The sequence below is a fragment of the Sorex araneus genome, chromosome 3, assembly GCF_027595985.1.
Source record: "Sorex araneus isolate mSorAra2 chromosome 3, mSorAra2.pri, whole genome shotgun sequence".
NCBI lineage: Eukaryota > Metazoa > Chordata > Mammalia > Eulipotyphla > Soricidae > Sorex > Sorex araneus.
Window position 1 is genome coordinate 188,767,302 of NC_073304.1, and position 23,121 is coordinate 188,790,422.

Genomic DNA, 23,121 nt, shown 5'->3' on the forward strand with positions numbered 1-23,121 from the left:
CTCCAAAGCTGCCACCTCCTCAGCCTCCCCAGACAAAGCCAGGTCCTTTCCCCTCTCTTTTCCAGGAGGGCCTTTCCTGATCTCATGCCTGTAAGTCATCACTTCCACATTTCTCTGCCTCTAGGCAGCTGAGATGCTTCGAGAAAGGCCAGATTGTAAATATGCCCGGCTCTCTCACAACTGTTCCGCAGCTCCACACTGCTACAAAGCAGCCAGACAGACCAGAAGCAAAGGGGTGTGGCCATGTCCCCGGGAGGCTGAGTCTATGGACACTGTAATGGGGGTCTCATAGTGGCTGTGTCCCCAGGAGGCTCCATTTATGGACACTGTAACCAGAGTCTCAAATCATTTTCACAACAAGAAATGATTCTTCCCACCACTTAAAAATATAAAGCCACTTTGAAAATATAAAGGTCATATCAAAGCTAGCTGCAGGCCAGCTTTAGCCCTGGGCTGTGGGGCGTGAGTCCCACTCTCCATCAGAGGTTCTCCACACTGTATCTCCAAACTTCCGGTAAGCACCAGAAGCTCCTGGTTAAAACTCAGACCGCGGGGCTGGAGTGATAGTACAGCGGGCAGGGCGTTTGCCTTGTAGTCAGCCAACCCGGGTTCGATTCCCAGCATCCCATCTAGTCCCCTGAGCACTGCCAGGAGTAGTTCCTGAGTGCAGAGTCAGGAGTAACCCCTCTGCAAGCTGGCTGTTACCCAAAAAGAAAAAAAAAAAAAAACTCAGGCCGCTGGGCTCCCTCTCAGAGTTTCTGGCTCGGTAGCTTCGAGCTGGGGGCTGGAATGTACATTTGCAGTGATCTGCCTTTCTCATGAACTCGGGGGATTGGGGTGAGGGGCCGGTAAGGCAGTACTGTGTGTCCTGGGAGGAGCACATTATAAAAACATGACTTAGGGTCAAAGCCCAGAGCATGACCTCTCCTGTTTATCTTTAACCCACACCAAAGCAAAAGACACTCAGATGTTTTTGAACAAATAACCAGAGATAGACAGATGAGTTTGGATGTAGGGTTGGGAGGTAAAAAATGAACATCTTGGACTGAGGTTGTGGGCAGGTGCCGTGAGGCTAAAAGCTACCAGGAAACCCAGGCTGGTGGGCCGGGGGGCGCACTGTGAACAGCACGGCCATGCACAGGGGAGGATTTGGGGTGTGGAGGTGAGCCTCCTCCTCCATCTAGTCCTGAGGGAGGAGGGGAAGGGGATCCTGGAATCTTGCCCAGCCCCTGACCATGCACCGCCACAGACCGGTCACTCACCTCCTGCACGAGGTTGCGGAGAAAGATGGCCTTCTGGCGCAGCGGGTCGTGAACTAGCCCGTCCGAGAAGAAGATCATGCCCTGGGGGAAGTTGTGCTGAGACAGCCAGGACACCACCCGCTGCTTCTGCATGTCTGGCCGCCCCGTGATGTACAGGATCATGTAGCCCAGGTCCTGCCAGTGCCTGCAAGATGGCATGGTGGTGGGGGGAGGGGGGGTCAGGTCCACTCCCAGTCCCGCCTCCCCATCTGTTCCCTTTCTGAGAGGCTGGAGATTTTTCAGACAGCGTTAGGGGAAGGGAGGGGATCCCCATGCATGCTGGCCGTTTCTCGGGATGGTTGTCAGGTGCTACAGACCCAACTGAGCTGACATCCTGCTCCTGCCTGCTGTTGTTTGCGTCCCCTTCCTGATGCTGCTATCATCACAGAAGTTTCTGGAGCCTGAGACAAACCAGCTGTGATGGCTCCCAGCCCTGATCCCACCCTTTTTTCTTCCAGTCCATGATCAACCTGGCTTCCCCACACATGGGATCTTTCCCCCGCCCCCGCCTCACCCTCCACCCTCTGGGCTCCATCTCTCGGGAGGAGGCCCCTTTCCCTCCAGCCTCCCTCTCCAACTGAACCTGGGCCACACAGCTTCCTGGAGAGACCTGTGTGCAAAACAGGAGGAATAACACCTCTCACGAGACAAACAAAGCTGCCAAACACCTGGCATAAAAGTGCTCCTCCTTCCTAGTGTGGTTTCCCTGGTGATTGCTATAGTCCCACATCCTTTGCCTGGATGTGTTTCTGATGCCCCAGAGCCTGGGGCTGCATGCCTGGAGCTTGTCTCGTCAGCCACACAGAGTTGCTCTGCCACCCTGGCCAGCTGCTTCTGTAGCACCCAAAGGGTCATCTCCTTATGCTCTGCTCCTGACTTTTGAGGTGCTCCTCTAGGGGGGACCTTCTAGGAAACCACTCTGTGTTCCCACCCACTGCAGAAACTACTCTCCCATCACATACAGGGAGTCCTGGCCTCAAGAGATCAGTGTTCCAGGCCTGTGTGGAGCTTTAAGGGAACTAGCCATCAATTGGCTACCGTTGTTCGGAGTCTCCAAGCCTGAAAGATAAGTGAAGCATTCTGGGAGGTTTGATAGCAATGCACAGGCTCAGTCATCTCTGCCAAGAATTCTGGTTGGTTCTGACCTGAGATTTCATGATCTGTGTTTCAGTAAAGCAGCTTCTGGTGATCCACCAACACTGCAAAGGCCCCAGGAATTCATGGGACTCTGAGAGGTGGGAGAGCCCAATAGCTCCCCAGAGAGGAAGGCCCACTCCTTCTCTCTCTACTAGGGGAGGGGTACACTGACTTCTCATGGTCTGGAGAGGACATTACAAAGGGAATAAATGACTTGCTTTTCAAGAGAGAGATGGACACCCAAGATGAGCCTGAGCCAATCCAGGCCCTGTTGCACCAAAGGTGGTGGGCACCTTGAGGTCAGTAGTCCTTGAGGAGCCCCTGAACCAGGCTGTGAGGGAGGCACCCTCATCCAGAGAGTGAGGGAAGCAAGGAAGACACCGGAGCCAGCCCTGAAAACTCCCAGGACCTGGGGTTGGTCCCATTTGGGGACTTTGATCCCTTCAAGTCCTGGGTAATAGTTCCTCATGTCTAGGACTTGTTTTGCCCACTGGGCTGTAACTTTCCTCCTTCTGCATCAGCGTCTCCATGGATCCTGGCTCAGAGTCAGCTTCAAGAAAGGGTGAAGGGAGACCAGGAGCAGGCCAAGAGGCAGAAAGGAATTTTCTATTGGAAAGTCCCCATGCAATCCTCTTAGCAGCAAAATAATCCTGCAACGTTCTTTCCTACCCTGTCCTTACCTGCACTCCCAAATTCAGCTGCTCCCAACTTATCCCACCCACTCCCCACATGTGCTCTGCTCTGATCCACACGCCTGGACCCTCTTTCTTAGTCTATCAAGGTCAGTTTGCATTTGTCTCTCTGCATCTGCCAATCTTTGTACTGCACTGCTTGTGTAAAATATACTTGTCCTGCAAGGGCTAACTCAAATGCCATCATTCCCAGAAGTGCACTGCCTTTGCCCACAGATGCAATGGTCCCTTCTCTCCGTCAGCATGGCGTGTTACTGATCTCAAACAATGGCCCTAGGTGAGCCACTAGTCCCAGTCTTCCCAGCTTCAGATGACCCCCATGCCTCTTGGCTCAGGGCTGATCCTCCAGGGGAAGGGAGGTAGGATGATTTCCAGACAGAACACTAAGAAGTCTGGAAGTTTCCACTTGCATTTCTAGGGATCCAAGAAAGCCACCATGGATAAAGTATCACTCGGTGGAGCTCATCAGGCCAGCACATGGCATGGTCACGTGGCATGAGCTCCCAGCCAAGGCACAAGAGGTCTGAATCTGATACCAGAAGCCACAGGAGCAGCCAGCCCAGGGGAACCTTTGATGCCACCAGCCTGGCCACCCTCTGACCACAGCTGCTGGAGAGAACACCAAGCAAGATGGGCTCTTCCTCATAGAACCCCACCAGTTCAAAGAGGAGAGTCATGAATTATTATTTGGAGCCATTTGGATTTCCCCTGCTGGGAAGAGGGTGAAGAGAAGGAATAGCAGGCTTCAGCTCTGTTCAGAGTGCTCAGTGTGGGAAAGGGGGACGGGGAAATATAAAAGGAAGGGGTTCTCCTGGGACCACCCCCCTCCAAGTTTCTACTGGAAGGGAAGTCACAGTTCCAGTGGAGCCCAGCAGAGTTCCTAAGGGATAACAGGAAACATAAGTTCTTTCCACCCCAGGACTGTAGGCTCCAGGGGGACTGTACTCACCGGACAACATCCACTGCCCCTGGCCGAACCTTGGGGTCACTCCCCATGATGGACACGCTGGCTGCGAAGGAGCCATCGATACTGAACACCACGCACTCCATGCCCCGAGGCAGCACTGTGAGGTAGCTCATGGCCCAGGTCTGGTCGCCCCTGAAAGGTACTGTCTGTGGTCAGCTGTGTAGCCTGAGGTCAGAGGTCAGCTGCATCTGGGGTCAGAATCTGAGCCTGTGGGTGGTGTCTGCTCCTCAGCTTCCCCTGCTCCAGGCAGATAGGGGTGGTCCAAATGAGCTCTCCTAGGGTGGGCTTCTGGGTGGGCTGAGAGCATGGTAAGACCACCCCAACTTTTTTGTTTCATTTTGGTTTGGGGCCACACCCTACAGTGCTCAGGGATCACCCCTGGTGAGGTCTGAGGTCTCATAGGGGGTGCCAGGGATGGAACACAGGACAGCAGCCAGCAAGGTCAGCACCCAACCCGTTGCACTCTCGCCAGCCCGAGGCTGCCCCATCTTACCTGACAACCATCTTCACCGGGTAGACGCCGACGCCCAGGCGTCGGGGCCGTGGCACACTGTAGGTGATACGGCCACTGCTATTGGTGATCTCTGTGTCCAGGTGGACCCAGCGGCCTGAGGATGGTTCTGCCATCACCAAGATGTCCACCTGTGGCAATTAAAGGGCCAGGGGCTCGCTGAAGGCTGGGGGCTACACCCTTGTTGTGGGGCTCATTCGCTGAGCTCTCTATCCAGACAGCTCGCACGGGGTCTTGTGTGATGCCATTTCCTCTCTCCTCTGCACACACGCTGGCTCCCCACTCTTCCTTGGACACCCTCTGCTGTTCTATTCCCCATCCCGATCTGCCCTGCCCCACAAGCCACACTAAGTGGGCCTCCCGAGGTGCCCCATCCCGGGACCGGGGGCTTCCGGGGGCCCAGTACCTTCTCTCCAGTCAGAGCAACCATGTCGAGCGGCCCATACATGAACCGCCCCACCAGGACCTGGGGCCCATCCTCAGCAGCAATTACGTCGTTGGCTCGGTGGTTAGCAGTGACGTTCTGGAAGGGCAAGGACCAGCTCAGCGTCAGCAGCTGTGAGTGGCCTTGCTTAGCCATCCCACTGGGCTTAGGGTGGGCTGGACAGAAGGGCCCTGCCACGTCCAAGATGTGTCCCCATGGCACTGCCCTTCGGGTGCATCCAAGCCTTGCCCAGGCAACCTTTCCACCCCATGTCCTGCTGCTGCTCGAATGGTACTTCCAGGCCAGCTCTGCAGGGGAGCCACCTTCTTCCTGAGGGGCCTCCCCTTGTCACAGCAAGTCACAGCCAACGGTGAGCCCCACTGAACCTGTGTGCCAGTTCCCGTCCACAGCTGCAAGTCAGTTCTAGAAGATTCTCCAGAGCTGGATTCTCCTCATTGTCCTCGGTGTCCTGGCCCTGGCTATTGGTACTCAGTGGGGCCAGGATGCTGGCACCTGCTCTGCCCTCTCCCATGTGCCCTGACCGCCAGCCCTGCTGCTGTCCGGTGAGCCTCAGCTGGGCAGGAGCCCCAGCACTTGTGAAGGCTAAGCTCCGTGGGGCGCCTCCCAGGCCCCAGGGGCACTCCCCCGCCCCTGCCAGGGCCCAGCCTATCACACGTACCCGGAGCTTGACCTGGGTCCTCTTGCGAAGCCACTTCTCTCGGGGGTTGGCAGGGCTGAGCGCTGCGGGATCCAAGCCCGCGCTCTCCTTGACGTTCACACTCTCGTAGCGCATCACCTGGGCAATGGCAGGGCAGGGCTGCGGGCGTTGCACTGTCTCTCTCCATCCTTGCCAGGCTGTCAAGGCCCCAGCTTTGGCCAGCCGAGCCCTCCCTCTGCCTTCCCATCTCCCATCCTGGAACCTTCCTCCCACAGCCCACCTCCTGTCACCAGAGGTTGGCAGCCCCGGGTCCTCCCTGTCTACCTGTCCGGACAGCTGGAGTCACAGTCTCCCACGGGCTCTTCCCTGGAGCCGCCTCCACCCACATCCCCTCCCCAGGGCTAGCTGCAGCTTCCTCTGCTGCCCTTCCTACTCAAGCTTGATGCCCCTCTAGGCGCCCCCCCTAAGTCCTGTACCGCCTAGACCCTCTCCACTGGGTCATTCTTCTAAGGATCCAAATGCACTGAGGCAGCACCATCTTTATTTATTTGTTTTGGAGGGGGTCACACCAGCTGTGCTCACAGTTTATTCCTGGCAGGCTCGGGGGACCACGTGAGGTGCCAGGGATCGAACCAGGGCTGGGTGCATGCAAGGCAAGCTCCTTACTCTCGGTACCATCTCTGCATTTCTCTGCTGTCTGACAGCAACACTCCCCAGGCACTCCTCTGCCACCTGCCCACTGACCTGTGTTTCTCATGTCCCCGCCGCCCACCTCAGAGGTCCACTCTAGTTGCCCTCTCTGGGTTACCCCGGTCTCCTCTGGGGCGCCTCGCCGTGTCCTCAGACCCTGGCCTCCTTGCATCCTTGTCTTTGCATGCCAGCCTGATCCTGCTGATCCTGATAGCAACCCTTCAACTCTGGACTCTCCTCAGCCCCTAACCAGTGTCTCATGCACCCCAGGTCCCAAGCCCGGCTTTCCTCAGCCCAGCCCTGTTGTCCCAGTGAGCGGCACTGCCGCAGACACTTGGGCCTCTCCTCACTTCACATCAGCATGTCTTGTCACCACAATGCCAATCCTCCGCCCCGCCCTCAGCGCCCAAGCTGCCACCATGCTGCTGGGCTCCTATATTTGCCTCCTAATGGCCTTTGGCTTCTAAACACTGCCCAGGGTGGGAAAGACAGCACAGTGGTTAAGGCTCTTGCCTTGCCTGGGTTTACACCCTGGCATCCCATATGTCCCCTGAGCCCCACTAGGTGTGACTCCTGAGCACTGCAAGGTGTGGCCCCCAACCAAAATAAACATATAAATAAATACAGTCCACTGGAGTCTCTCCCTATTCATCACCCATAACAGCTCCTCCTTGCACCCCGTAGAACATCACCCTTGGCCCTGTCTCCACCCCTCAGCCCTTAACCACAGGCCTCTCTGCTCTGCTCACAGGGGAGCAGGCACTTTGCCCTTCAGTCTCCAGCAGAAACGTGGCAACTGTCGCCTGCTGGTTCCTATTTAATTCTCTAGAAAGCACCAGGCCATTAGCCAGGAGCCAGCATCTCCCTGACACCCGCCGACCGTGTCCCCAGCATCTCCCTGACAGCCGCCGACTGCGTCCCCAGCGTCTCCCTGATACCCACTGTCTGACCATGTCCCCCACGCGGGAGCAGGCCTGCAGGGTGGGCCCCTTCTGCAGGCGTGGGTTTGGGGGGAGCAGGGCTGCAGTGGGAAGGGGCAGCAGTACCTGTCTCAGGATGAAGGCCACCACGTCTGTGGACTCCCAGTAGCTGGCGTGGAAGAGGTGGGGCAGGGCCACCGTGGGGAAGGCCGTGAGCACGTCAGGGCAGTACAGGGCGTAGTCGATGCGCTTGGTGCCCCACCACTTGGCTGTGACTGCAGGTGTGAGAGGGGCGTGAGGATGGCGTGGGCCGTCTGGAGCCTCAACTAGGGCGACATGGAGCCCCCTGGCCAGGGAGCACAAATCTGGGTCCAGAGCTGCCAGCTCGCCATGAGCTCTGGGAGTAGCTGCCCCCTACACCTTCCCACCCCTGCGGTACTCTAGGTCCCATCCTGCAAAATGGCCCCAGGGAAGCCTGGGTTGGGGCAGGGGGGACGCGGAGTCTCACTGTCCTGCACCCCAGGGTGCTGCTTGGCAGGGGCTGCCAGTGGCCGGAGGCCGGACCACTGCTCAGTCTAGGCCTGAGGGTCACGGCCAGGTCCAGGTCAGACATGAGGACCTCCCTGTCCGGAGTCAGGTCAGTTTCTCTCAATTTCCTTTCCCCACCCCCAGGGCCTGGGCAGGGCTCGGGGACCCCCACTCACTGCGGGAGGCGCCCACGGGGGCCAGGCTGTCGGAGGACTCGGAGCTGTTGCTGTGGGAGCTGCCCTGGCTCAGCCTGCGCCCCGGGCGCTGGGACCTCGGGGCCGGAGGGGGCGAAGCGGGGGCGTCCAGAAGGGGGGGGCTGCCGCGGGCGCTGCCCTCCAGGAAGAGGGCGCTGTGGGTGTGCAGGGCATCCGCTGGGGGGCAATTTCACAATCAGGGCCAAGCAGTACAGCCCCGAGAGCTGCCCCTTTGGGGGGACCCCTGGGAGGCCGCAGTCCAGCCCCCTCCTCACCCCCACCCTGTGACCCAGCCCCCTCCTCACCCCCACCCTGTGACCCAGCCCCCTCCTCACCCCCACCCTGTGACCCAGCCCTCTCCCTCACCCCCACCCTGCTCTGAGGACTTCACCACGGTCCACTGTCAGGTTTCACCTCCTAAGCTGTTGTGCCGGCCTGACCCAGGGGCCCTACCACTTTACCCCCACCCCCGCCCCCGCCCCCAGCAGAGTTGCTGACACTGCCTCTGAGAGACTGTCACCAAAGCACTGGCAGAGATCAGGAGGTGGCCCATAACCACAGGCTCCTCTCCTGAGCCCTGAAGGCTGGTGGTTAAGTCTCCAAGCAAATGGAGTTTCTTCTGGGAATTAGGAAGCCCCCAAGGACAAGGGTTGGGGCGCCTCTGGGACACATGTGAGGGTGGGAAAGAGAGGCTTTAGAGCCTCTTCCTTGGGAGCTCCTGACAAAGCAAGACCATGAGAACTGTTTCCACTGAAACGGCAGGAGTGCAGTGCTAGATTTAATTCTGAAGAATCCACAAACACAGAGAACCCCCAAATCCAGTCCAGACCTCTGAACAGGCTCCGCCTAGTCTCCACTGGGGCACGAGCCAAGGCCCTGCCAGTGCAGGCCCCCGGGAGTCGCCCCAGCCCATGCCCAGCTCACTTCACTGGGCCCTGAGCCCACCACCCCTTACAGACCCGCCTGCCCTGGCACCACTGTCTCTTCCCCCAGATGATTCCCTTCTTCTAGCTCCTCCCTTCCTGCCCAAATGCCTCGGCAAAGCATCCTTTCACAGCAGAAGACAACACCCCCACCACACACACAGCCTCCCACATACACCACACACACATACCTAACACACACACACAGATCACACACACACTCAGCACACACACACATGCACACATGCACACACATATAGAGCACATACACACATACCCAGCACACACATGTACACACACCCCCAACACACACACCCAGAACCCCCATACACATATAACCATACACACATACCTAGTACACACAGAGATCACACACACACGCACACACACAGAGCACATACACACACCCAGCACACACACACAGACACACACACACACAGAGCACATACACACATACCCAGCACACACCCACACCCCCCACACACACACCCCCACCCACTCATACACACAAACACACACATAAACACACAGCAGCCTCAAGACAAGCTCTTTCCAGGCACAGAGCCACCTCATCAGGCGCCTGGCACAGAGGGCCAGAACAGAGAGGTCCCCTCCCCGCCCCCGCAGCCCAGGGACCTACTGAGCAGCAGGGACTGTCCGTCACCCAGCGGGAACCTCTGGTAGCGGGGCACACTGACGGGTGGTACCAGGTGGAACTGGGGCTCCAGCAGCGGCTCCAGCCTGGAGGCAGAGGGGTCCGCACAGTGGAAGAAGCTGTACAGCTGGCTGCAGGCCGGACGCACCTGGAAGGCTGGTGGGCGGGGAGGGCGCTGGGGAAAGCCTTCACTCCTTCACTGTCCCTGCCCCCTTCACACCAGAAGGCTCCCTGGAGCAGTGGTCACAAGCCAGCTCCTCCGCTATGATCTCCCACCTCCCCTCGCCCCATTCTGTCCCTGGATCAAAGCCATCGGGTGCACCTGGCATGTGAGGCCTTTTGCCAATCAGCTCCCCACAGCACATCGGCAGGGGCCCACCAGCTGGCTGCTTCCTTTTGGCCCTTCTCAAGCTCTCCCTTCCTGCTGGCCCCACTGGTCAAATTCCTTTCCACTCCCCTCTGCACTTAGCTGCTCCCCGGCCTGTGAAGTCCACTCAGTCCCTGAACCAGGACAGCGGCCCCTTTCCCCGGTCCCCGCTCAGTCCCAGCAGCCCCATCCTCTGGCCCCAGGAAGGCCACTGAGCCCTGAGCCCTCCTCTCATGCCCCCGGCAGGGATCTCACCATCCTGGGTCTCCCCTCTCCCTGCAGGCCAGTGCTGGACAGTCCAGCACACAGGGAGCCAGTATTCCTAGTAACATGAAGGACGGTTGTGGGGTTCACCCCACACACACACATTTCATCCAGAGCCCCTTCCTCTTCATCTGCTCATACTGTCAGTGGTTGGTAAGCTTTGGTGCAACCGATGTTTGAGGAGCCCTGACTTGCTGGTCTCCAAGATGCCTCCAGTCTCTTGATCCCTCAAAAGTCCTGCTGACCCGGGATGGGTGCACACTGCGTCAGTGTGTGTTAGAGGCGGGACAGGCGCTAAGGCAGCAGGTTCTGCGCAGACAGAGGCACTGAGCTAGGCTAGGCCATGAGACCCACCCATGGCAGGGCTGTGCCCAGGCACCAGGCAAGGAGAGCTCAGGTACAACCAGGCAACCATTGAGGCCGTCTCTTTCCCAGGGCATGACAGCTGGACAACTGGGGCCAGCCTGGCCAGGAACATGGGACAGTGTCAGCTCCGTCCTTGCACACAGCCTCTCCTTGCCCATCAGGAGAAGGAATGGCTCCCTCCCAGGGCCTCTCCCCACCTCCTTCCTCCTCTGCTCAGCCCCCCCCCCACCTGCAACCCTCCCACCTCGCTCATCCTTATGTAAAGCCCAGACCTGTCCTAGTGCCACAAAGGCCTCTGGGTCACAGCCTCCACTGTACCCACCATCCAGCCCAGGCAGCACCGTCCTCCTCATGGCCAGGACCAAGCCCAGGGGTGAGCCAAAGAGGAAGAAGTCCGACACATCAAAGTCCAAGCGGCCCAAGCTGACCTCTGGGAGCTGGGGTCCCCCCGTGGCAGGGGGGTCTGCCTCATCCTTCAGCATGCTCGAGTGGATGCTGCAGAGGAAGAAGATGCAGCAGGCTGGTTAGGGAAGCACCTGGCATGGCAGCCGGAAGTACCGGCCGTCTCCAGGACAGGGTTGTGGCAGAGCACTTCTGCCACCAGAGAAAGCATCCTTCCAGGCGATCTGCTGCCGCCCATGTGTGCAGTCTGGACTTCCCATTCTCCTACAGATGAGGCAGGGCTTCAAGAGAAACCTGTGAGACTCAGAAACTCATCCCTTGCCAGGTCAGGTCCCCACTGCTCAAGTCCACTGCTTAGCCATAGACCCAGAGCAGGCAGCTGAGAGCGGGCAGGCAAACTGGGGAGCTCCCCGACCCATAGAGGACATTTCAGAACAGTTTAGAGCAGTGCACTGACCCATGCACTAAATGCAAACTCGAAGAAGATGCAAGTTGGAGAAGAAAAGAAAATCTAGAAATAATTGACAAGTGTGGGCACCACCTCCTCCCTCCTCCCTTCCCCCCCCCACTGGCCCCACCAGAGCAAGAGTCCAGGGGTCTGAGGGTGGTGCAAGCGGGCAGCCTGCGCCTTGCAGCGTGAGCATCTTGGCGAGGACCAGCACACTGCTGCTCAACAATACAGATTTCATGTACGCAGGCTCCCTCAGCACACGCCAACTACTTAATTGCTGGAGAAGCAGCCATCTGCTCCTGCACCAGAGGGAAAAACCAGCTGGCCTGGACCAGAGACCAAAAGCCTCCAGCTTCTTGTGACTCTCCTAATGTGGGGCTGTCTTAAAGGATGTTTCAAGGATGAACCAGAAATGTTTACCTTCAACCTTAGAACCCTGACCAGAAGGTAATTGCTTTTCTGAAGAATTTTTTTTGAAAATTCTTTATATAGCCAATAATTAAATATGCAGTGCCTTTGACCTAATCATTCCTCCTCTGGGACTCCATCAGGATGAAATAACCTCATATGTGCTTCTCTGTTTATGCACCAAGATGTTTACTCAAGGGCTACTTAACAACCGCAAGGAACTGGGAAAAGTCAGTTACTGGAATTAAGACATCGATTCACTTAATGAATATTATTAAGAATGTGTGCCAAGTCCCTGGCACCCCATATGGTCCCCCAAACCCTGCCAAGAGTGATCCCTGAGCACAGAGCCAGGAGTAAACCCTGAGTACCCCTGGATGTACACCCCTAACTCCTCCCCGCTCCAAACAAAAAAATAATGATTTGTGCTAAATACTTTGAATTGTGTGTGTGGGGGGGGGGAGGGAGGAATCACAACAAGAGAACTTTTTAAAGTAAAAACTATGAAATGTATGTAAAATACATATATACTGAAGGAAAATACTGGCAAATGTTGCCAGCAGATCCCTCTAGGTGGTGAGATATATATTTTCAAAAACACCAGAGTGAGCTTGCAATACTTACTGTGGAGCAGGGACAGAGTGAAGCCCCCACTGGGGGGTGGGGGGTGGCCTTGACCTGGCATTTCAGCACTATGGGTGGGCTGCTATAGAAGCGCCTGGTCATGTGGACAGTCGCAGGCCTCCCACCTGGCCCTGACCTAGGGTCTTGGCTCCTCTGCAGAAGGAAGCAGGGCCCGGGGAAGGTACCTGGAGAGGAAGGCGTGGTGCTGGGTGATGGCCTCACAGTCGTAGGTGGAGGAGTCGCTCTGTTTCCGTGGTAACGGCCTCTTGGGCTCCTCATCTTCCAACACACTAGAGACATCAATGCTGCTCTTGCTGAGACGCTTGGTGTCGGCCAGGCTGCATTCCTCCTCTGCCAGAATCTGCACGTCCTTCGGGACCAAGCAGAGGATGTGCGGAAACTGGTCTCTGGGGCCTGGGTGAGCCCCTGCCCATCCCCAGGCACGAGGGAGTCTCCTTTCTCCCAGATGTTTGGGGCAATACTTCATCCAAAAGGAATGCAGAAGCCACAGTGTGACTGAGTGCTGCTTTCGGCACAGGACTATCTCCGATGGCCCAGGTGCTCAGCCATCTGTTGGAATTCTGGTCCCTGAATCAACCTGTTCTGTGCCTCAGTTTCCTCACTTGTGATAATGAAACTTGCTGCTCTTGTAGGCTTGTCAGACAATGCTTTGTCATCTGTGGCCCCCATCTGCCACCTCCCCTGAGAAACTCTCCTCCCCCAGGGTGGAGTGGGGGTGCCCGGGGCTAGCCCTCTTCCTCTTTCCCACCACCTGGGCTCTACCTGAGTGCTGCTGATGCTCCCCTTCCGGCTGCTGCTGCCGGGGCTCTCCCCGGGTCCCCCGGCACTGTAGCAGATGGCATCGAAGCCCAGGAGGCCCCCCACGCAGTCTCCAATGAGGCTCACCTGGGGGAGGCACAGCAAGAAGACAGGTGTGAGCGGGGAGCAGGGCCTGGGCTCATATTCGGGCAGAGGATTGTCATGGGCCCGGGATCAGAACTCAGCTCCTCAGTCCTAGCTGCCCTCTCTGCGGAGTAAGGGAGAACTCAATGCTGTTACGGCCTCCTGGGGGCTCGGAGCTCTGGGCCCTCCCGTCCTGGTGGGATCCCCACAGACCACAGCCTCCCTGTACCTGGGTGGGGCAGGCACGGCCAGCCATCCTACCTGCCCACTGAAGCCAATCCCATCTGGGGATTTGAGGAACTCTGCGTAGACCTGGTTGGCTCGCTCGATGACGGTGGCCACGGCCTCCTGGTACTGCGGGGAGGAGATGGCCAGCAGCGGCAGAGCGGCCAGGGGCACGTGGTCCTGGCTGCTGCTCAGACAACCCTCGTCGTGGCTGTAGGGGTTCAGGCTGCAGACAGGGGCCAAGTCAGGCCGCTCGGCTCAGGAGGGGTGTGTGTGCAGGCACGCGGCCAGGCCCTGGGTGGGGGTCTCTTCAGGAAGACCCAGGCAGGAGTCACAAGAAAGGAAGCACAGTCGGGAACCCAGGGCGGGGAGCACAGGTGGACAGACAGGGAGCCAGGCTGCGCTGACACCCCCAAGGCCCTACCATGCCTGGGGTCTCTCTCAACACCCATGCTCGCCTGCCCTCTTCTGTGTGACCCTGAGGGTCCACCGCCTTGGGCGGGAAGCCTGGTGTGAACCAGGGTGGGCCCACTTCACGGCAGACTTCTCGGAGGAGGTGAGGTTCAACCTAGGCCTCCAAGTGGGTTGAGGAGAAGCTGCAGATGGAAGACAGTCCCAGCACAAGTCCTGCTCATCGGTTACCTCGCCTCAGGGACCAGGCTAGGACTGGTCTTCTGGCGGGGGATTCCAGAGCTTCCGTGGACTTTGCAGAAAGTTCTGTGAGCCTAGAAAGGGCTGGGGGCTTCCTGGTGGGTCTCAGCACCTGAGCCCTCACTTCTCTGTCTCCCCAGCAGGAAGCCTCTTGCTCCCAGGCCTGTTGAGGTCTGTGGGAGGCCAGCTCCTGGCAGCTGTCATCCCCACTTTCTGAGCCTGGCTGTGCCCCTGACAGCCAAGCAGGAAACTGCACATGGCCCTGAGCTGCACTCAGCCTGCCCAGGAGCCCTCTGGAACCTGGAGGCAGCCACAGGTGGCCGAGACCAGCAGAATGCAGGCCCAGGCGCTGACAGCCATTCCTCATCTGCAGAGAACACAGATGAGAGGAAACAGGCTCCGCGGCAGGGGGAGGCTTTAATGAGCTGAGAAAGTTCCTCCCAGCCGTGATTAGGGGTGATGGATGGGCCTGGCAAGCCGGGAAGGAATGCGCTTCCCTCAAGGAGCTGCACCTTCTGTGGGCTGAGAGGAGGCCTGGGCAGAGGTTCTGGGGCTCAGAGAAGCTGGGGGCGGTGAGGGAGGGGGTCCTGAGAGTGATTCGGAAGGAGCCCCTCTCCCGCACTGCTGGCCGCCTATACCTCCACGGCCCCAGATCGAAGGCCAAGCTGCAGCAGGAACAGTGACAAAGGCACAGATTCAGGGCTTCCCCTCCAGACTCAGACAGCCCAGGACCTGGACCTGCTGCCTTGGGGCTTAACACAAATCACCCAAGAGACGTGGGCCATTCGCCAGGTTGGGGGCTACTGGCCAGTCGCCTTTCTCTCTCCAGCCCTGACAGAGCTCTGGCCGGTGCACAGCCTGGGAGCAGACGGGCAGAGGCGGGGCAGAGGCTCTGTTTTCTCTCGCCAGGGGGCACCTCAGGCTCCCTCCAGACCCCCCAGCCCCCCGCAGCCACCCACCATGACTCACTGGGGGCTCAGCACCTTGTTGCTCGGGTTGTGTAAGATCTGGGCTCCCGTCTCCAGCTGGCTTGACAGGAACAGGGGGCAGGACCTCCCCAGGTGGTCCACAGGACCTTAGATTCCCTGTCTTATCCCCAGGGGACCAGGGAGAGTTTGGATAAAGAACAAGCCCCAGGGGAGCGTTGCTGCCTGATGCCCGCTGAGAGAGTCACAGCAGCTAATCCCCAGGCACTCTCTCTGTGGCCCCACAGTGCCAGGCTTACCCACACAATTCTCCCAGGATTCTCACAGAAGCCCTAGGAAGCCATCAGAACCACAATCACCCCCATTTTACGATCAGGAAAGAAAGTAAAGGAGGGGAGGAGGAACAACTGGGATTCAAACCCCAGCCCACTTACTCTACTCTGCTGTGCTACTCTGGAAACACTTTCAAGTCACCTCCCCCACGAAGTCTTCCCTGGCTCTCTGCAGGTCCTGGGTGCTCAGGGCCACCAGTTAGAGCACTCCACCCAGGTTGGTCTCCTGGGTCCATTTACAAGTAATTGTGGGGCAGCTGCTTAACCTCTTAAATCCCAGTTTCCTTCTCTGGGCATAGGAAGAGGTGTGATCTGCCATGGGCCCTGGAGGACTTGGCCATCATGCAAATGGCCCGGGTGCTCATGGCCCACCTCCCTCCAGGGATGCTTGGCACCCCAGAGAAGCCCAAGCAGGTACCACCTGCGCACCAGCCACCCCAAACAGCAAGTCAGCATCTGCATCACAGTGACCCTGAATCACAAGTCAGGGTCAGTCTCCCACCCCAGCAGTCCTGAGACAGCAGAGAGGGACTTACTTTGAGATGAGAGCGAAAGCCTCCGAACAGATGGCAGGGCAGGGCACGAACTTGATGAGGATGTGGCCCAGGGCAGCAGGGAAGTGGGCCCGCAGGACCTTCTCCAGCACCGAGCTGAAGGTGTGGATGTCAGCTGCCTTGCAGGAGGGGTCCCCCGAGCCTGTGTCCAGGATGTTGCCCCCATGCAGCACCAACAGGAGCACATGCGTCTTGCAAGAGCGCTGAGGACAGCCTTCCTGAGAGGGACATGAGCGGGGACAGAACAGCAGCAGGCTGATGGGGCGGGGGACATCCGGAGACTCCCATGCACTCAGGGCCACTGAGGCCAGCCTGTCTGAGCACCAAGTCTGGGAGCCCTCCCCTCCCCAGGAGGAGGTGTCCTGGGCATCCTCACCAAGTGCCCCACCCTCCACGCCCTCGCTGGAAAGCTCCCCAAAGACCTCATTCAAAGAGGTGCCTGAAGCCAGAGAAGGACAGGGACCTGCCCAGGGGCGGCAAGTGGAAAGCTGGGTGGAGACCTGGCGGCGGGCTTTGGGCTCACCCGGAAATCTCCAGAAACCCGGCCCACCTCATTGTCTTCATGGATCTCGATGCTTCCCTGGGCCGGGAACCTCTGTCTTCGCAGGGAAACACGGTACAGTTCTCCTGTGGAGAAAACAGGATGCCTCGGTGTCTGCAGGCTTCACAGCAGACAGGTCTGCTCCAGGTGAGGCGGGACAGGAGCTTCGAGAATGACACGGGGCAGCACTGTCTACCCCCGGCTCTGGCCCACTCACGCCTGAACCTCTGTTCTCCTTTCAGAAAGGAAGACCAGCAGGAAGACCTTCCCTTTGGGGGGTGGGGGGCGGGGTTATAGGGGGCAGTCCCTAGAATCCTGCGTTTCTTCCTGGGAGCAATATCAGCAGAATGTGTGCTGTCAGATGATTTCCGCTTCCACCAGGAGTGGAAATTTGGGCCAAGCCTTCCTCTACAAACAACCTCAGGAGCTGAATAAACTTTCTTTTAGCTACTGTGATCAATGGCAAGGCCTGGCCTCAGGGGACCGCAGTCCGGGGTACAGGAAGGTCCTTAATGTGGGGCCACGCTTGGAAATCAGTCTCTGCCAGAGAAGCGTTTCCTCACTTCCCAGCTGTCTGTCTCAGCTTCTCCAGGAAATGCTTTTTGGCATCATCCCTCGGACTTCTCAAACCACAGCCAGACATGAACCAAGTCTGAGGAGCCAGCACAAGGGCGGAGAGAAGTTGCTCCTAATCCAGCACCCGTGTTCCTGAAGGTCACTGCTGGGGTCTGGGTGAGAGACACCCCCAGGGACAGCTCCCAGGCTGACAAGACTGCATCCCTCCATCAACCAGCACCCCTCACCCCACTCCTTTCTCCTCTAGACACGGATCCTACTTCCTGTGCCTGACTGAGCCCTCGTTTGCTTCCGTGACAGGAAGCTCATTCTCTCTAAAAGCCTGTGGTTCCAGACAAGGTCCTGGCCCTTTCTTCTTCACACCCCCTGCCCAGCTCCTACCCCCACATCTCCCTTCCCAGAGATAAGGGGGTGGGGGCAAGCCCTGCCTAGGTGTGTGTGAGTCACCATCTCCCGACTCAGACTCTGAGTCCCCGGGGAGCATCTATAATGAATTCAAAGGAGATTCCTCAGCAGGAAGCACGTTTCTGACCGGCTGTCCTCAACCAGCTCACCCGGTCAAGGTAACTGCTTTAGGAGCTCACAGCTGCTGCCCACAGACAGGAAATCATTCCCTACATGATGGAAGGTCTGGGCTTGGAGGTGGAGGAAGAAAATCTGTTCTGAGATCGGGCCCCTGCTGGTGCTCCACCCCTGGCTTCTTTCCACATCCCCTCACCCTTCCCTGGGCTGGCCCGAAAGGGGCTGGCCCTCACCATGGTTCCGTCTAACTCAACAGGCATCGAATTCCCCACACTGGATGCTTTACTGTAACACCTCATCAATCCCACAATTACCCCCATTACTTTGCTCCATCTTATAGAGTTTTGATTGTTTTATTATTTGCTCTACCATACAGATAAGCAAACAGAGGTTTAAACATCCCAAATTACTTGCGCCAGCCACACAGCTACTAAGACCGAGGAAGCTGGCATGTAAACCCAGCTAAGAATGTCCCCTGCCCAACAGAAAAACACGTTTGACCAAAAGCTTCCCTTTCCTTCAGATCTGCAGGTGGTCCCACTCTACAAAGGAAAGGGGCACCTCAAAGTCAGAGACACGGCTCAATGCACAGAGGCCCACTCCACACAGAGGCCCAGGTTCAACCCCCAATACTGCATGGAGGAAGGAAGGAAGGAAGGAAGGAAGGAAGGAAGGAAGGAAGGAAGGAAGGAAGGAAGGAAGGAAGGAAGGAAGGAAGGAAGGGAGGGAGGGAGGGAGGGAGGGAGGGAGGGAGGGAGGGAGGGGATGAGGGAGAAAGAAAGAAAGAAAGAAAGAAAGAAAGAAAGAAAGAAAGAAAGAAAGAAAGAAAGAAAGAAAGAAAGAAAGAAAGAAAGAAAGAAAGAAAGAAAGAAGGAAAGAAGGAAAGAAGGAGAGAGAGAGAAAGAAAGAAAGAAAGAAAGAAAGAAGAAAAGAAAGAAAGAAAGAAAGAAAGAAAGAAAGAAAGAAAGAAAGAAAGAAAGAAAGAAAGAAGAAAGAAAGAAAGGAAGAAGAGAAAGAAAGAAAGAAAGAAAGAAAGAAAGAAAGAAAGAAAGAAAGAAGAAAGAAAGAAAGAGAAGAAAGAAAGAAAGAAAGGACGAGAAGAAAGAAAGAAATGAAAGAAAGAAAGATAAAAGAAAAAGAGAGAAGAAAGAAAGAAAGAAAGAAGAGAGAGAGAGAAAGAAAGAAAGAAGGAAGAAGGAAGAGGGAAACAGGGGAGGAAGGAAGGAAGGAAGGAAGGAAGGAAGGAAGGAAGGAAGGAAGGAAGGAAGGAAGGAAGGGAGGGAGGAGGGAGGGAAGGAAGGAAGGAAGGAAGGAAGGAGGAAGGAAGGAAGGAAGGAAGGAAGGAAGGAAGGAAGGAAGGAAGGGAGGGAGGGAGGGGATGAGGGAGAAAGAAAGAAAGAAAGAAAGAAAGAAAGAAAGAAAGAAAGAAAGAAAGAAAGAAAGAAGAAAGAAAGAAAGAAAGAAAGAAAGAAAGAAAGGAGAAAGAAGGAAGAAGGAAGAAGAAAGAAAGAAAGAAAGAAAGAAAGAAAGAAAGAAAGAAAGAAAGAAAGAAAGAAAGAAAAGAAAGAAAGAAAGAAAGAAAAGAAAGAAAGAAAGAAAGAAAAGAAAGAGAAAGAAAGAAAGAAAGAAAGAAAGAAAGAAAGAAAGAAAGAAAGAAAGAAAGAAAGAAAGAAAGAAAGAAAGAAAGAAAGAAAGGAAGAAAGGAGAAGGAAGGAAGAAAGAAAGAAAGAAAGAAAGAAGGAAGGAAGGAAGGAAGGAAGGAAGGAAGGAAGGAAGGAAGGAAGGAAGGAAGGAAGGAAGGAAAGAAGGAAGGAAGGAAGAAGGAAGAGAGAAACAGGGGAGGGAAGGAAGGAAGGGAGGGAGAATGAAGCCCAGGTCTCCCTGTCCTCTTTGCAGTACAGGTGGGGCTGTCTGCCAGCAGCAGACAGCGGATCTGGCGAGGCCAAGAGCTTCCTCGTGATCAGCTCAGGGCAGGCAGACTGGGAGCAACCGGAGCTGAGGACCCAGGTGCAGAGCCTGGGGGACTGGGGCAGGAAGGAGCTGGATAAAACCTGAATTTAGAAGGCAAAGTGCCTGGGTTCCAATCTTGGCTCTTACCAGTTGTGCAACCTATACCTCCATTTCCTCATCCAGAATATGGGTTTATTGCTTTATTGCAGGACTTCTTAAACTATTTCCACTCAAGACCCTTTTGCCTGAGAAATTTTTAGGTGACATAGTATATAAAATATATGTAGGTATATAAAATAGGTCAATAAACAAAACTTTTACTGATAATAAATCACTGCAACTCCATATAGCTCATGACCCACAGTTTAAGAAAATAGGTCGTAGGGTAGCAATGAAGAGGAAATGAGTTGCTTTTGTTTGGGGTTTTTGTTTTGTTTTGTTTCACTTTTGGGTTTGTGCAATGTGTGTGTGTGTGCACGCGCGCATGCGCTTATACCACTCCCAGTGGTACTCCTGGCTCTGTGCTCAGGAATCACTCCTGGCAGGGTTGAGGGGTCCATATGGGGTGCCGGAGATCAGATCCAGTTTGGCCATGGCAAAGTAAGCACCTTACCCACTGTACTATCTTGCCAGCTGCAGAGAAATGAGTTTGTCTAGACAAAGAGTGTACATTAGGCTGTGAACATAGTAAATGCCACGTAAGAAATAGCTGCTATCATCATCATCATCATTATCATCATCACCATCGTCATTATCACTATCATCTTCACCCTCATCCAGGACGCATGGAGGCTCACCATGCAGTGCCCACAATGGAAATGGTCAGAGGTCCCAGACTACCGCTGCCTCCATACAATTGTCTCCGGCTCCTCCCTGGGCCCTGGCCGGCTCCTAGCTACTGGGCTGGCGCCATCTGCTTGCAGTGTGATCAGAGTTAAAGGCTGTGATGGCTGTGAATTACCATAGTGAGACTCTGATTCAGAGTCTCGGGCAGACATGAGGGTCTGACCATCTCCCAGCCACCCAGCTCTCGCTCCAGGAGATGGGGCTGCAGACACCTTCACTGATGGCCCAGAGAGCGCCCACATCCTTAGCCTGCCTGCAGCAGCTCCCCTGGGGCCCATGCCCTGCTCTGGACACAAGACTGGTTGGCAGATGGGCACTGTGGTGGCCTGGCTGGAGGTGGGGCTGCTTCCCGCATCCCCTCCACTCTCCTCAGCTCCAGGCAGTCTCTCACCTCCTCCTGATCTCTGGGATTAGTGCCCTGGGATGTGCTGCCACCAGACCAGCCTCTTGGGGAGAGGAGAAAGGAGAGTTCTAACCGGCCAGACTGAGTTCAGCACCCAGGCCCAGTGCTGGGTCCCTCAACAGACTGGGGGGTACTAAGTGCACAGCTAATTTTGTGACAATGTTTTGTGACCGCACTGAAGTAGCCAGCTCAGGCCCCAAGACCAGGCCCTGCCCTGAACACCAGGGCATTTTTTGCCAACGAAGAATGGAGCCTATTTTGGCTTAATCACAGCCTAGTAGAGGTACAAATCGTCCTCCACCCGTCTAATTACCAGTGCACCACAGTGCTCCTGAGACAAAAGACAAGCTGGTCACCCACGCACTCCGCACCCAAAGCAACGTGTCACCTGGTTTAGCCAAAGAGTGTAAGCATTATTGTTTCTCTTGTCCAGTCATTGGGACCCCTGAGGGGTGCAGGCCAGTGGCTAAAACTAATCACTCGATTCCCTCTCATATCTGCCCCTGGCAGTTTCCATCTCCGATGGGTACCTCTGGGGTCCACTAGCAGAACTGGACCAGACTGAGGCCACTGGACACACGCTGAGAGACAACCACAGAAGCACCCATTGCTCTGTCATACCTGGAGGCTCAGAGTGGCCTGAACTCACACTCTCTGGGGAGGAGCCTTGGTGGCACTTTCTTGTTTTGGGGACAGGGATGCGAACAGTATAGCTGGGACAGCTGGGAAGATCCAGAGCCTCTCTCAGAAGTCCTCAGGGGACTTGGACTGTGGCCCCAAATCCCAGGGACACCCACACGAAGGACACAGGCCACGGAGAGTCTGGGTGGGGAGTGAACCGCCCAGGCAGGGGGGACCTTGGCACCCTCTCTACCTCCAGCAAGGCTGGGTGACCTCCAAATCAGAACCAGGCAACGCACGTTCAGACATGAGGAGAGGGTACCGTGGTGTGTCCAGGCCTCTCTGCTGCAGGCGACACTGCAGAACCAGCTGAGCTGTTCTGAGGGGGATGTTGCAGAGGGCAGATTTGGCTTTTCAGAGTGCCCGTTTCGATCAGAACTGTGTGTGGCCCAGTGCCCAGGCAAGCAGTGGCACAACTTCACCCCGAGTCTCCACAATCCCTCAGAGAAGCCGCGTGATTTGGGCTTGGTTTTCAGCAGTGAATCACACCAGTCCCACTGCCGGCTGGCTGAGGACGGCCCCTGTTCGGGGAGCTTTCCAGAAGGTGAAAGGCACATGGGGAGGAGGGAGGCACTACAGAGTGGCCAACCACAGCAGGACCTGGGCTCTGGCCTCACTCCCAGGTGACCCCCTCCCCCCACCCCCCCACACCCTATCTATGCTTCAGGTCCAGCTGACAGCAGGATGGCACCATAAGGTACTTGTCTCCTAGAGCTTCCTAAAAACAGTAAAACCTGGGGGCTGAAGAGGTAGGACAGTGGGTAGGGTGCTTGCCTTGCATGTAGACAACCTGGATTCAATCCCCAAGCACTGCCAAGAGTGATCTCCAAGCAAAGAGCCAGGAGTAAGTAAGCCCTGAGCACCACCAAAGGAGCATGCCTCCTCCCCACCCTCAAAAATGAGGAAGAAAAAAAAAAAGAACAAATGAGAAAACAGTGAAATCTTCCCTTGAATGAATGTTTCCTTAGGAGCCCACACTGCAAAGCAAAGCAGTTCTGCTCTGACCAAGGACGGCTGAGCAGGCACCAGAGTCCGGCTCCCTTATTCCATGACTGGACAGCCCTCTGAGGATGCCACCGAGCACAGGGGAAAGCCATCACCCACTCAGCAGCAACTGTAGGCCCCACCTGCACTGCCCCAGCCGGCACCTTGTGAGAACCAGTGCAGGGCAAAGGGTGGGCAGGTGAACTGGGAGGAAACACACCAAAATGTGATTTTTCCCTGAATGGTGGGACAGTAAGTGATCATTATTTTTTTTCTTACCTTCTACTTTTCTCCATTTTCCAGGTTTTCTCTAGTGAATCTATATTTCGACTGTTTAAAAGCCACAAATATAAGGACCCCCAGCAACCACGCAGTAGCCATAGCGCTTATCCTGCCAGTGGTAGGCTCAAGCCCCTGGTGTCTTGTATGTACCCCGTGCAACCATGGAAGCCCCGCAGTCTGCCATCCCTGGGGCTGTGGCCCGCTCTGTGTGAGCACCACAAAACGGGGTGTGACCCCAGCAAGCACAACTCAAAGAGATGTGC

The 23,121-nt window shown here is 56.3% G+C and overlaps 1 protein-coding gene across 1 annotated transcript in view; it reads right to left on the reverse strand.

Annotated features, from left to right (window-relative positions):
• Positions 1 to 23,121, reverse strand: part of PITPNM3 (PITPNM family member 3) — a 91,402-nt gene that overhangs the window by 8,258 nt on the left and 60,023 nt on the right. Inside the window, exons 5-18 of the mRNA XM_055130595.1 lie at positions 16,624 to 16,700; positions 16,056 to 16,291; positions 13,647 to 13,836; positions 13,266 to 13,388; positions 12,668 to 12,852; positions 10,920 to 11,092; positions 9,586 to 9,756; positions 8,005 to 8,199; positions 7,427 to 7,575; positions 5,712 to 5,828; positions 5,015 to 5,131; positions 4,591 to 4,739; positions 4,080 to 4,229; positions 1,263 to 1,446 (exon numbers count right to left, since the gene is read on the reverse strand). Of these exons, the coding sequence (XP_054986570.1) occupies positions 1,263 to 1,446; positions 4,080 to 4,229; positions 4,591 to 4,739; positions 5,015 to 5,131; positions 5,712 to 5,828; positions 7,427 to 7,575; positions 8,005 to 8,199; positions 9,586 to 9,756; positions 10,920 to 11,092; positions 12,668 to 12,852; positions 13,266 to 13,388; positions 13,647 to 13,836; positions 16,056 to 16,291; positions 16,624 to 16,700 (2,216 nt within the window). The remainder of the gene's footprint in view (positions 1 to 1,262; positions 1,447 to 4,079; positions 4,230 to 4,590; positions 4,740 to 5,014; positions 5,132 to 5,711; positions 5,829 to 7,426; positions 7,576 to 8,004; positions 8,200 to 9,585; positions 9,757 to 10,919; positions 11,093 to 12,667; positions 12,853 to 13,265; positions 13,389 to 13,646; positions 13,837 to 16,055; positions 16,292 to 16,623; positions 16,701 to 23,121) is intronic.